The sequence below is a fragment of the Protobothrops mucrosquamatus genome, unplaced genomic scaffold (assembly GCF_001527695.2).
Source record: "Protobothrops mucrosquamatus isolate PMUCROS unplaced genomic scaffold, P.Mucros_1.0 scaffold526, whole genome shotgun sequence".
In the NCBI taxonomy this organism is placed as follows: Eukaryota; Metazoa; Chordata; class Lepidosauria; order Squamata; family Viperidae; genus Protobothrops; species Protobothrops mucrosquamatus.
Window position 1 is genome coordinate 313571 of NW_015386834.1, and position 14517 is coordinate 328087.

General features: G+C 35.7%; 1 protein-coding gene across 1 annotated transcript in view; it reads right to left on the reverse strand.

Annotated features, from left to right (window-relative positions):
* Positions 1 to 14517, reverse strand: part of DBX2 (developing brain homeobox 2) — a 57628-nt gene that overhangs the window by 25374 nt on the left and 17737 nt on the right. The window contains 2 exon segments of the mRNA XM_015816909.2: positions 9523 to 9590; positions 9664 to 9691. Of these exon segments, the coding sequence (XP_015672395.2) occupies positions 9523 to 9590; positions 9664 to 9691 (96 nt within the window).

The following is a 14517-nucleotide window of genomic DNA, read 5'->3' on the forward strand; positions in this document are numbered from 1 at the left end:
AAACCAAATCATCAGCAAAAGCTCTAAGCTTATAGTCGTTCTTACCCAAAGTTATTCCTTTTATAAATGAAGACTCACGGATCTTAATTAATAAAATCTCCAAAGTCAGAATAAACAATAAAGGTGATAGTGGACAACCTTGCCTTGTACCTTTTTCAATTTTAATTGAATCTGTCAATCCTCCATTTACTATCACTTGCGCAAATTGTAGTTGATAGATAGCCTTTAACGCTGACAAAAATCTATCCCCAAAATTCATTCTATCAACCAACCGTAGCAAGAATTGCCAATCCAACTTATCAAAGGCCTTTTCGGCATCCAAAAAGATAAAAGCCGCCGGAATTTGATTATTTTTATCCAAATACTCCAACAAGTTCACAATTTGTCTGACGTTGTTCTTCATATATCTTCCATTTATAAATCCAGACTGATCCACGTGAATAATCCGTTTCAGTACTTGCATTAGTCTATTAGCTAATATTTTTGCAAAAATCTTATAATCCGTGTTCAATAAAGATATTAGCCTATAATTTTTAGGCTGAGTCATATCTTGATCCTCCTTTGGTATAAGTGAAATAAATGCACACCTCCAAGATGGTGGTATTTGTCCTCCCATTAAGATATCATTAAAAAGACATCTCAAGGGTTCTAACATTTCTTCAGACAATTTTTTATAATAAATTGCAGTAAACCCATTTGTACCGGGGGCCTTGCCAACCTTCAATTGTTTAAATGCCTCTGTAATCTCTTCCAACACAATCGGACAATTCATCAATCCTTTTTGATCATCAGTAAGACGAGGAAAATTTGCTTGTTGCAAATAATTGTCTATTTCAAAAGATTGTATATTCTCAGAGGCATATAATTTAGAAAAATATTCCGAAAAAGCCCTTTTAATCAAATCCTGTTGAAAAACTTCTTTACCCTTGTAATTTATTTTCTCAATGAGTCTTTGTTTTTGTTTCTTACGTAATTGATAAGCTAACCATCTTCCAGGTTTATCTGCGTTGCAGAATGTATTATGTTTCATATATTTCAAATTAACAGCCATTTGATAAGAAAGCAACATATTAAATTGTTCTTTCAACATTGCAATAGATGCCTTTGAGTTCTTATCCATTGGATTTAAGGAGAAAGCTTTTTCCTTTATTTTTATCTCTTGCTCCATATCTTTATACCTTTGTTGCTGATTTCGCTTATAAGCAGAGTTCATTGAGATTAAGGCACCCCTCATAACTGCTTTGCTTGTGTCCCAAACCATTGACATGGAGGTGCCTTTATTCATATTCAACATAAAAAAATATTTTAAGTAATCTTTAAGTTTCTGCACATTTGTTTCATANTGACAATATCTTAGAAAAAATCTTCACCTTCTTAACCCTAGGAATCAGATCATTAGTAATCAAAATAAAATCAATTCTGGAATGAGATTGATGCCTATCCGAAAAAAAGGTGAAGTCACTTTCTCCTATATTCCTCTCTCGCCATATATCTCTTAACTCAAGGTCTTCCTGTAATGCAAAAAAACTTTTAGGCAATTTAATTTGCATTGAGATTTTAGAAGAGGTCTTTTTATCTCTTTTTGGATCTATTACACCATTCGAATCTCCCATCATAATAACAGATTTATAATCCAATTGTATTATCTTTTGATGTAAAAGAGTATAAAATTGTTTTTGTTGTTGATATAAATTAGGTGCATATAAACCCACAAGAAGACATTTTTTCCCCATTCAATATAATTTCAATGAACACAAATCTTCCTTCTGCATCAGCATCTATTAACTTTGGCATCAATTCCTTCTTAACATAAAGAACTACACCCACTTTTTTCTTTGGAGCAGGGGCAATAAAATGTAAACCCAATTTAGGATTAAACAAATACTTTTGATCTTTTAATGTAATATGCGTCTCTTGTAAACATATAATATCATTCTTGTGTTGCTTCAAATAATAAAATATTTTCCTCCTTTTTTGTGGTGAGTTCAATCCATTAACATTTAAAGTTATTAATTTAGCCATCCTTTGGCTTTTGAAGCTTCTGAAGCATCCCTTGCAGATCTATCATAACAGATCTTTTTGGTCTAGCCCCTCCCACTGGCTCCGAGGTAGTTGAATATGTTTGGGGCATAGCCTCTTTCTGCTGTTCTCTTTCCTTTCACTTGTAAGCTGCACGTGTCATTCTCTGCTCTTTTGGATCATCCTTTGCCTCCAACGTTTGTAAATTCTGAAAATCTCCTGCAGATAATGACATAGCTCCAGGCAAGTCCACAATCAGTTGTTCCACTCCTTCTTCTGTTCCTTTAACTGGTGATGTAAAAGATGAATCAGCTTTCAGAACCGTTAGATAAAAATGTTTAGCCTTCTGAACTGTGTTAAGTCTGTAACGGTTCCCAGCATATGTCAAAGCCATTCCAACTGGTATTTCCCATCTAAAAGGCACTTGCTGCTTCTTCAACTCTTGTGCTAAAAAAGCAAATTCCTTTCTTTTTCTTAAAATTTTTGAAGGTATTTCTTTCAAAAGTATAACATCTTGAGCAGCAATCTGAAATCTCTGTTGGTAAAAGGCTTGTATAATATCATTTTGACGTGTTTTTCTAGAAAAGTAAACAACAACGTCCCTGGGCTGTTTTCTCTGACGTGCGACCCATGAATTGACTCTAAATATTTTTTCTATTTCTCCATATATAATTTCAGGATCGCAGTCAAAAACCAACGCTAAGGCAGCTGATATCTCTTCCCTCAATTTTTCTTGTACATCCTCTTTCAGCCCTCTGATTCTTATTGCGTATTCCATTTCTCTAAATTGTGTCATTACAATATCATTTTGAGCAATCTCTATGGCCTCTTCTACTTTTTCTATTCTCTCCTCCATCCCTTCCATTTTTTCTCCCACTTCTTCCACACGCACCTCTATACGATCAATATGAAAAGCAAAACCTTGAAAGATTTGAGACATGTTCTCACACAATTCATCATTCTTTTTACCAAGAAGCTCTTCTGTCTCCACTCTCATTTGTTGCACTATTTGTTTAGACATCTGCACCAAAAAATCCTGCAAATCCTTCAAAGTAATATAAGGTGGAGGAGAGGGTGGAGGAGTTTTAGCTTTCTGATGCGTGGTTTGTACAACTGGGGAAGAAACAGCTGGCTTAGGTGCTGCAGAGGCTACAACACGTTTAGAAGCCATTCTTAAGTTTGAAAAATATCTTAATATACAGTCCAACACAGCCAGTAGTTAAGCAGATTTTTCTTGAATTTTTCTTTAATTTTTAAGAAATCTATACAGTCTTTACGATGTAGCAATCCACAACCGGAAGGAAAATGAAAGTTTCTCTTTAGAACAAAGAAGCGGCTGAGCCGCGGCCATTTTTTTTCTCCCTTGTCTGGAAGTTAACTTTCAATTTCAGTCAGTTGAGAAGAGTACTTTATTCTTCTGAGTCAAAGTTATAATTTCTTTGTAAAAAGTCCAGGTTTCCTAGACAGCTCTGTCTGTTAAAGATTACTCACATTTAAAGTCTCAGAAAAAAGCATCAGAGGTGGAGACGGCATCTGGCTTCGCTAAAATAACGAAGACATCCCGATCTGCGGAGGAACTCTGAGCTCCGGAGGAGTTCTCACCTTCGCCTCCCTGGGAGCCCCCCAGGGAGACTAGGGAACTCAACTCCTACTTCAGAGTAAGCTCTCCTTCTCTCCTTTTCCCGGAGAGAAGGTTCAGACCACCAAACAGCTGATATACGCTGTTTCGGCGATTTTTACGCAGTCCCGGACGGGAGGCTATCAAAAAGCCTCCTTCAGCAGCCGCCGAGCCACCGGAAGTTCCGAAATGTATTGTTGACTCTAGAATTTTTAAAGGGAAATTGCAGTACCTAGTACAATGGAAGGGATACCCAGTGTCTGAAACCACCTGGGTGAAATCCAGCGAGGTGAAAGCTGACAGACTCATCAAAAGGTTTCATGCGAAACACCCCAACAAACCAAAAAATAGCCCCTAACATATGCTTTTGTTTACATCACAAGATCTGTCCTATTTTGTAAGGGGGGCCGGATGTCAATGCTGCTAGTTGGATATTATTGCGTTGACAAAATATGCAGAGCAGTGTGGTATTTTTAGAGTTAACTCATATGATGCTGGAAGGGGAGGAGAAAGAATTTATGTGGGTAATTATTTTAGATAAAAATCCCGGACTGCAAACAGAAGGCAACCTTTGGCCTTCAAACTAATTGGAGAACGTGATTTATGACAGCAAATTAAGGGAGGGAATATGCTAGCAAAATATGTGCTGGGGGGGGGAGAATTTAGATCTTGGCATCCCTCATTCATGCTGTGCCGACATTTTGTTACATGAATAAAAGACTTTTTAGGATAAACAATTTAGGAAGTTCTTTGAAGTGTTTCATTAGTCGGAACCATGACAGGATGGTATTGATAGGAGTTGAGAGATATACAGGATAGTTGCCACATCCCTATCTCAATTGCACCTGAAGTCAGCAATAAGCACAGTCAATGCTGTCTCAGTGTTATGTCCCAGTCTGAAACATGGTGAAAGGGGGCTAAGTAATCCATTTGCCCCAGGGACATCTGAAACTGCAATTCAAGTTTCTTCTCAACAACTATTATGAGAAGAAAATGTTGAAGGTTCAATGAAAAATGTCCAAGAGTCTTAAGTCCAATGATAGTCTCTTGAAGAAGAGGCATACTATAAAGGGGTCTTTTTTAATGTGAATGAAACCGCCCCCTATCTCAAAGAGGGCAATTCTACCACATGGACTCAACTACATATCATTTTGGGGTAGCTTTCACTAGCCAGTAAGGCCATGGATCTAATAAACAGGTGGCCCTGTTTAAAGATACTGTATAAATCTTTGTATTTTAGTGATCCAGACCTTCTATCCAGAAACCCGTAACTATGATGATCAGTTTTCTATAGCCTCCCAGTCTATGATAGGGAAGAAACTTACTTATTAAATCATAGAGTGTCTGGTTACAAATTAGGACTATTGTTCAAAATAGCAACCTAATAAAATATCTGTGATCTAGAGGTTTGGGTATATTTTGATGTATTTTTATACAAGCTTTTTATGTACATTTATCAGTTCAAATTCAACAAATGCTTTATAAATTATAGTCGGAAAGAGTAGTAGAGCTAACCAATGAGCACTGCATTGCAAGTTAGAAAACAGATAACAGAAAACAGATATTCTATTCTGCTTCTCTGAACATCTAGCAAATATGAATCATTGTATTAGGAAGAAGTTACATCACAACAAATAAGCTGCAGGCACTTGCAGCCACATCCTGCTGAATTCCACACTGGAAGCGTATAATACCTCATGAAACCAGACACTAATATGGTGGCAAATACTTTCAGAAAAAGCTTTTTCTTAGTATTAGAGTATATGGTGATAAATGTCTTCTTAATCTGTGGAACAAATTTAATTTGCTTTTGTGACCAAGACCACCATGAAGGAGCAAGGAAAGACTTTCGTCATGGTTTCCATTTTTCCATTGCAATTCAATTCACTCCAGTTAAATGGACAATTAATAGGTCACTTCCAAAATAGTAGTGTATCAGTCCCGGTCAATAAACAATTGGTGCAGTTGATAATTGGCCCAGTGTATTCAGAAAGTCCCTGTATGTAGTCAGCTCAGCTCACTAAATCGCTTTTCAGGTAGACAGGATTATATGGGAAGATGAGCCAGAATGAGTCTATAAAAATCACTTTTATTCACTGCTTTATTTTTCAGTCAAGGGCTTTAAATGGCATCAAGAAATCCTTGTGGAATGTGAGACAGGAGAAAAGATTGGCACACAGAGCACCCCTTTATGGCCACACAAAAAAGCAACTGACCCTCAGCCAAGCCTTTTCAACTTGGGATGGTTTTTAAAGTTTATTGGCACAGTGAAAAATAGTGGTGAGGTCGCGTGTAGATGAGTCAAGTGAACGTAATGATTGGTCATGGCACTGTTGCCCATTGTGAGGTAGCTAGGCCTATATGAAATGCTCTGTGGGAAAGTGTCAGCCCCCTCAAGAGAGGTACAAAACTTGCAGTTCATTAAACTGCCAGCATTTGCTGCCTCACTTGTGAAGAATTATTCCACTTGGCAATTCACATTCTGAAATGTTTCCTTAAAAAATGGACTTTACTTCACTAAAGACACATAGATACTAACTATGGGTTGAGCAATAAAGCTTTATCCAGACTTTATATCATTATTTTTTTCAAAAAACATTTAATTTAATCATTATTATTCTCATTCACCTTCTTCTATCTTGTGTCCTATCAACACAATAACCTCTGTTTCATCAACACAATAACCTCTGTTTTTCTAATAACTTGATCTTAACCCTATACCATTAAAAGGAAACATACCAAAATAAGTCTTATCAAGTTAAAGCTAATACAATGAGGATGGGATTATGTCTCTACTTTCAAGTTAAAGTGTTGTGTTTAAGGCAAAATATTATATATTTGGATGGAAATGAGATTAATTTGCACCAGAATAGATGTGGGCAGTTAAATATTTAAATTCTTTGATATAGGTCTAATCTGCATCAACCTATACGTTTAATTAAAATATAATTTGTTGTTATGTAATGTTGACCTAATACAATTGAAGTTTCATCCTTTTTTTTATGTGTGGTGCATGTGAAATGCACAAAAGGTGGTCAAAGCTTAGGTTATACTATCATAGTCGCCATCTGGAATTTTTTGAATTATATTCTCTGGAGACCTAAACACACTTCATCTTAAAATAACGCAAAAAAAGTGCCCTAGAAAACAGTGTTTTATCAATTAATTGACTTTGAATTATTTCCAAAAAATACACTTGCTTTGGTGAAAATCAGGTGACATAATACCAAACCAGTAGAATAATGCATTTAAGGGAGAATGAAAAAGCATTAAATATTAATGGTTATGCTTAAGACAATCTGTTGGCTAAATTTATTCTCAACCTTTGAATCTGGTTTGTCTCAAACTTCTAGAGAAAAAATTAAAAATATGTAAGGGGTTGTGAGGAAAGGAAAAATGTCATCCTTCTGATGCTGATGATAAAAGAAGTTCATGTGAACAGCAGAGCTTGGATTTCTACCAGATGTGTTAGAACAGCAGAGCATATGTAAGTCTTGAAATATCACGGTCTTCATAAATCTATTTTTACTAGGAAAGGCACTTAGCATTTGATGGAAGTCTAGCTTAAAATGGGTAGAACCACACTGCAAATTAGGTAGGGCTACAGCACACTAGATTTTCCCATTTTTTCCCCAGGGGATTATTATGCCAGCTCTGTTAATATTTGTCTGAGAATTTTTAAACAAAACAAAACCCATAACTGAATATATTTCCTCACTAAAAACAAACTAGTTGGAGTTTATGTCCAATTCTGCATTTTAAATGCATTCTAGAAAGACATGTTTTATCCATTTCCTGGGTGGGATGATAGGATTGAGTAATAAAGAAAGAAGAGAGAGAGATTGTAAATTTAGAGAAATACAAAATTGGAGGAGAGTTCTTACTGGCATATATCAATCTAGGAGGGACAGATAAAGCTTTTTGTCACAAGATACACATCTCCAGTGCTTTTTTTGTAAAAAAAAAAAAAAAAAAAAAGTGCCGGAACTCGCACACATCATACAACCCACCTTGCCTACCCTACAAGGTTCCATCCAAAAAAGGTGCCGGAACTCCGTTCTGGGCGTTCTATGACAAAAAAAGGCCTGCATATCTCTTATATTATTCTTAAGTGTTTCTAGTTGGAGAAATGCTGGTGAAAGAAACATAGCAGACATTGAAGAAAAGAAAAGAAAAGAAAACTTATCTTCCTCTACATCATTATTTCTGCCTAATCCTACATATTTGAGTTCAACATCAACTGGTTATCCTATCCCAGATTAAAGTGTAATTAACCATAGAATGAGATCAGTGATAATTCTATATTGGAAATGGGAAATAAGAGACTGTAATGTGCTTACATACAATTAAGTGTTGTTTGGGGAATACCCTCTGATTCAGAAACTCTTTCCTGAGCTTAGTGGAATTAAGTCTCATTGTAAGGACCCCACCCCACTTTGCACCTTAAGAAGACAAAACTCTTGGAATATTTCTTCCAACAGGCATCTTTATTAAGAGAAAATGGCTGCAGGCGTTCTAGACAGGACTTGGGGCCAAAGCCCTACGGTTCAAGGTTTTAAGGGGTCCCCAACAGCCCCACCCCATCCTACCATCCTTCCAGCGACAATCCCAGGCGTTACATTTCCACCCCCTTTTTCCTCACTGCCAGTGGAAGGGAGACTTCAGAGGGGATTAGATGAAAGCTGATGGCCTCATTGTTATGATTAGTCCTTTTAGTGGAATCCACATTCAGTCCCTTTGAAGTTGTACCGAAGGAAGTGAGGGCCATAAAACCCCTTTGTTCACCCCCCTTCCCTTTCATCGTATGACAGAATCCAGAGAGGGCAGAAATGGGGTTTTCCATAGTCGATAACTAGAGATGAAATATAATTGGATTCTGACACTCATATCCAGGTAAAACTTGTACCTTAAAACCCCCCAAACAAAGGACATCCTTAAATACAAATACAAAACCAGAAAACTTTACATTTCAATCAATACTAATTGCATATAGTAGGCAACATATAATATTTAGAAAATATATATCTACATATATCATTCTATTAATTTTAACTGGTTGAACTGCATGCGTTTATTCATTTTTTGCATGTTTAAGGTTTAATAATCTAAGAAAAAATCTATCAATTTTAATTTCATATATCATAGTTTAAATTATTCAGTTTTAGCTATGAGTCCTATTTTTTAGATCTCTAAATGTTCATATCTAAAAAAATAAAAGCACAAATTAGCAAATTTAAACATTTAAACACATATTATTAACTGAGACATTTTATTTATTCATTTAGCATATTTACATAGTTATGCATCTCACAAAAACATGAAATATATACATATGTAGACTTCTTCCAATAAAATGTATTTATGGTATTTATTTGCATGTTTGTTTATTTTATAGAATTTTCTATAAAAATTCTATGGCAGAATGTACTACCATAGTAAAACCAATTCCAAAAATTTGACACTAAACACCAAAAGTAGACAAGGAGTCATTTCAAAAAGAAAATCCTAATGTTTTCTTATCCTATGAGATCTCAGCAATATTTTTTCTTTAAAAAATACTAAACTTTGTTTTCTTTTTACATTCCCCTTTGCAAATCCCCATTAACTTAAATATTTAAAACAAACTGTAATACTTTTTGCAGTGAGAAGCTTTGCTCCTTTCCTTCAATAGTGTTTGAAACCTCACACAATTACTCAGGGTACTGAAGTCTGATAAATCCTTGGAAATGTCCTGAATGGGTTGGCTGTGATTTCTGCAGAGGCATTAGCTCTTTGCTATTGCATCCCCAATTAGGGTTGTTGTTTTTTTCCTCAGAACACATTAAACCCTGCTGCTTTGGTTTGCAGAATAACTCAAGCATTACTGATTAAGCATAAAAACTTACTTGGAAAAGCCATGGAGGATGCAGGGTGTTGACAGGACCCACCACAGCATGCCAAGTAGATTGGGGATTTATTAAATAAATTTAATAAATAAATAAATTTATTAAATAAATTTAATAAATAAATAAAAATAAATTGGGGAGGCGCTTAAGAAGAAGTGCTTTGGGAACACTGCAAATACAAAGTTGAGTCCATTGAATTAAGAGCTGATATCTACAACAACACCTTTTATGCTACATGTTAATCTATTAAACCCAATTTGTATTTTGGCTTTGCTTTCTCTATAACAATGAATTCTATCCCAAATATCTAGTGTTGGTCCAGCATTTTTCTCTGGCTAAATATAAATATGGAAAATACATGTGCCAGAGCCTTTTTCAGAAATTTTATCAAAATCTCTTTCATCTCAAATATTTAGTACTAGTATCTGAGTAAACTTCTCACAATATATTTTTCATGGTTTTTATTTTGCTATTTTGTAAACTATTCATACTTCCTAGCAAATACTTTTGGGAGATGAGGTTATTTTAGCACTGATCAGAAATGGTTTCGCAGAATAGTCAATATAAGCAGTGATGGAACACTGAGGTCAGTATAAATGGATTTAACCCTAGCTATTTCATCTTATTTTGTGGCTTTTACCTGATGCAGTGTAGTTTTTTTTTTACTCAACCATTTGGTTCTTTCAGTATCCATCAGGTACATTTGAAAGCTAATAATTTGCAGGAATATTTCCTTTGCATTAATCCTAAACATAGATGTCTAAAAATAAGGGGTTTGTTCAAACAATGTTTCACACATGTTATTAGTATTCTGTGACTTGCCATATTAATAAGAAAATATTTTCCCTGGTATGGAACACTTTTTGGGAGAATTCCTGTATTTGCACACTAATCGCTTGCATGCATAGAGCTTGCTGAAAATAAATTTAAGAATGTTTCTAATTCAATTCCTGGGCACCAATCCATAAATCTCATTGAACTTAATTAATCTGGTTTGTTTTGTTTTTAATCAGGACACCAATTAATTTAAATTATATATACAAAACATCACTCCTTTATTGTTTTTTTCTATCTCTTTCAAATACTGCCATTCCCTACTATATGGCTGCCCTTTCAAAGATACATGCTTGGAAGAAACTTTGGAAGCATACAACTGTAAAATAGTTAAAAATATCAGAATTTGCAGTGAAGCCCCTGGTCTATCGTTAGACAAATGGAATAAGAAAATATATTATTGAGAAATGGACTATGTTATCTGCATTCTGGAGTGACACACTGCAGGAGAAAGTTCAAACTTAGATTGCAATAAAGAAATGTAAAGTAAAATGACAAATTACTTATAGCCTATATTAAGTGAACTGAATTAGCATATAGAGGATTACACAAAGAGAAGTATGTACAAATTCTTATCTGAAATTATTTAGCTTATAAGAATAAATTCAGAGAAAACAAAATAAGCTTAATTTTGTCAGAAACAGGCCGACCTGACCACAGTTGGAATAATTAAGTAGAAGTATTGCATTATTGACCCAAGATCCTCTAAACCAGTTATCAGCTATTTGCAAAGTGAGTGTGGATTAAGAGACCTTAACCACTTCCCCTTAGCATCTTACTTAAAGGTTATCCTGGCCCTGCCCTGTTCTGGAAGTAGCAGGATTGCTTCTGCCTCATCTGACCAGATCTTTAGCTGTTGAGAATGTCTTCCTGAATTCCTGCACCTCAAACCTTAGGATTCTGGGTGTGTGATAATGGCAAGCCCTGAGGGACTTTCTTTCCCAGCCATGGGTCCACATTCCTAAAAGGCAAGTCTAAGGAAATCCTCTAGGGTAGCGTTCTTCTATCTTGGCAACTAAGATTTGTGGATTTCAGCTCTACCCAGAGTGCCCCAGAGTTGTCTTTTCCAGGAGATAGGCAGCATATAAATTTAATAAATAACCTCCAGAATCCCTCAGTTAATTTGGCTTTGCTGGCTGAACAATTCTGAGAGTTGAGGTGTCTACCATCCATCTAGCAAATTCAAAATTAAGGAATCTTCACAGCTTTGAGGTGCCAGAAAAGATAACCTTTATTGAATACACATCCCAGTATTGAAGAAGCAAAACAAATTCTCCATGCATGAACAATTTAGCTAAGGGTCAGGCTGATGGGATTTTCGGGCACACCACAAAATGTGCTTGTTTCGACAACAGGTCAATCACAGCCCAGATTACAGTATTCCTGGAACTCTCAGGCAATTCCACAATGAAGTCCAGGGCACTTCTGGTGAAGACATGGCCGGCAGCTGACATGCCTAGAGAAGCTCCTCTCTCTGGACTGTCATTTTTCCAACTCAACAATACAAAGAACAAGCTTCCTCTTATTTTTTTGATCCTCCTGGATTAGGGAGTATCTCTGAATCAGCCCTTACGATTCTCTGATAAAGCATCAGTCTGCAAGCTGTTTTAGAAGCTGAGCTCCAAAAGAGCAGGTGAGCTGAAGTTTGGGGGCGGGGTAGAAATCACGTCAGTATACGATAAAACAGCCATTTTGGAATTTATTTTTCAAACGGACAATGTCGTACCCTTCATTTCTTAATCAATTTATGTGACTATTATCTTTATGAGCTAAAAGAGGCTCTCTTTAATTACAGCTAAATATTCCTTTTTTTTTTTACAAATTTTTATTAATTTTTCAAATAAACATAAACAAATAATACAAATATGGTGCATTTCATTAAAAAAACAAAAAAGAAAACCTACTCAATAAATTTTCAGAAATGATAGGCGGTCCCCCCCCTGCATCCACCCTCACTCCCTCCACCTTCCTACCTACTTCCCCTCTTCCTTCACCTCTTACCCACATCCTCTCCTCCTTCCTCCTTTCCGACTGTCCTACACATCCCATCACCTTCTTTTCCACCTCCTCGGATGCAGTTTAGGGGTACTAGCCGACCATCTCCTCTTAAAAATAAAAATTACATTATTTTTTCTATAACATATAAACACCAAATTTTATATAATTCTACCCCTTCATCCCCTTCCCCCCTCCCCCCCCGGACTTCCAGAACTGAGTACAGGGATAATAACATAACATCCCAAATCTAAATAAAGCTACCCAATCATAATACAACCAAATATTAACATACTTTAACTCTAATATACAATAATAAGCTTAAATATAAAGTATATATATCAATTATATTAAATATGTGTAAATATTAAAAAAAGAAAACAAAAAAAAATATTTAATCAAAAGCTATATAATAGTTATTCATTTCATACTTTCTCTGAATATAATCTATCCATCTTCTCCATACCAAAATACATTTTTCTTGAGATTGATCCTTCAAGTATGCGGAAATTTTAGCCATTTCTGCAAAATATGACACCTTCAGTATCCAGTCATCCATAGTCGGTAATATCTCCTTCTTCCAATTTTGAGCAATCAATAACCTTGCTGCTGTTATACAATACAACATCAAATTCATTTCTTTAAGATCCAAATTTTCCATAATACCCAATAAAAATAGTTGCGGTGTAAATTTTATCTTTTTCTTAAAAATCTGTTGGATATTCCACCAAATCTTAATCCAAAAAGTCTTTACGTCCCTGCATGTCCACCAAATATGATAATAAGTTGCATCTAGATTGCCACATCTCCAACATTTTGGCTGCAAATTTGGATACATGCAAGACAATTTATGGGGATATAAATGCCATCTGTAAAACATTTTGTAAAAATTTTCCCTTAAATTCTGTGCTTGGGTGAACTTGACATTTCTTAGCCAAATTACCTCCCATGTGTCTAACATAATTGGTTCTTGAATATTTTGATCCCATTTAATCATACAATCTTTAACTAATTCTGTTTCCGAATCCAGTTCTATTAAAACACTATAAATTCTCCTAATATGAGCTCTACTTTGATCTTTAATCTGCTTTATCAGGTTCACATCTTTCAAAGTTAAACCAAGCTTTTGATCTATACGCCACCTACCAACCAGCTGACAATATAAAAATCAGGACTGGAGGATATTATCTTGTTTCAAATCATCCAATAATTTAAATTGCCAGTCCTGTCCCCTTAAAGTAAGTAAATCCTTATAAACAATCCCCTCAAATTTAACTCCCCTTGTAATTCCTTGTATTGCATGTTCTGGAATAGCCCAGATTGGGATTTTAAGATTTAATTTATAATGATATTTCTTCCAAACTCTCAAAAGTGCAATTCTTACAATATGAGACTTAAAAACCTGATCAACTTTCTTATCAAAAAAACAAATAAGCATGCCATCCATAAAATAAATCCCAACCTTCGAGAATCAATATATCTCTATTAGTTAGATTAATCCAGTCACTAATCCAAGTTAAGACCACCTCATCATAATATAATTTTAAATTTGGGGCTTTAAGTCCCCCTCTCTCACGTGGATCTTGCATAATTTTAAATTTAATCCTCGGCTTTTTACCCTGCCAAATAAATCTATTGATACCTCTTTGCCATTCATCCAAATTTGAATCCTTTTTTAAAATAGGTATCATTTGAAACAAAAAAAGAAATTTAGGAAGAAATTCTGAAATTCTCCCTAACAAAGATAACTGTAACTTTTTTCATTCCTCTAAGTCCTTTAAAGTTTTTATCCATAACTTATCATAATTATTTTTATACAATTTAACATTAGAGGCCGTAATATAAACACCCAAATATTTCACCTTTTTCACTATTTCAAAACCAGTTAAATCAGACATGTCCAAAGTCCGGCCCGCGGGCCATTTGCGGCCCGCGGCCCGGTTTAATCCGGCCCTCGAACAGCCCTCCCTGCTCTATATAAATGCAGCCCTCCCACGGCCCTCCGGCAAGTCCCATGAGAGAGAGAGAGAGAAAGAGAGAGAGAGACAGAGACAGAGGCACTTGCACTTCTGTCTCTCTCTCTTTCTCTCTCATGGGACTTGCCCCCTCGCAGGGCTCCTCATTGGCCCTGCGCCCTGTTACCCCGCCCCCAGACTCGCCCCCCCC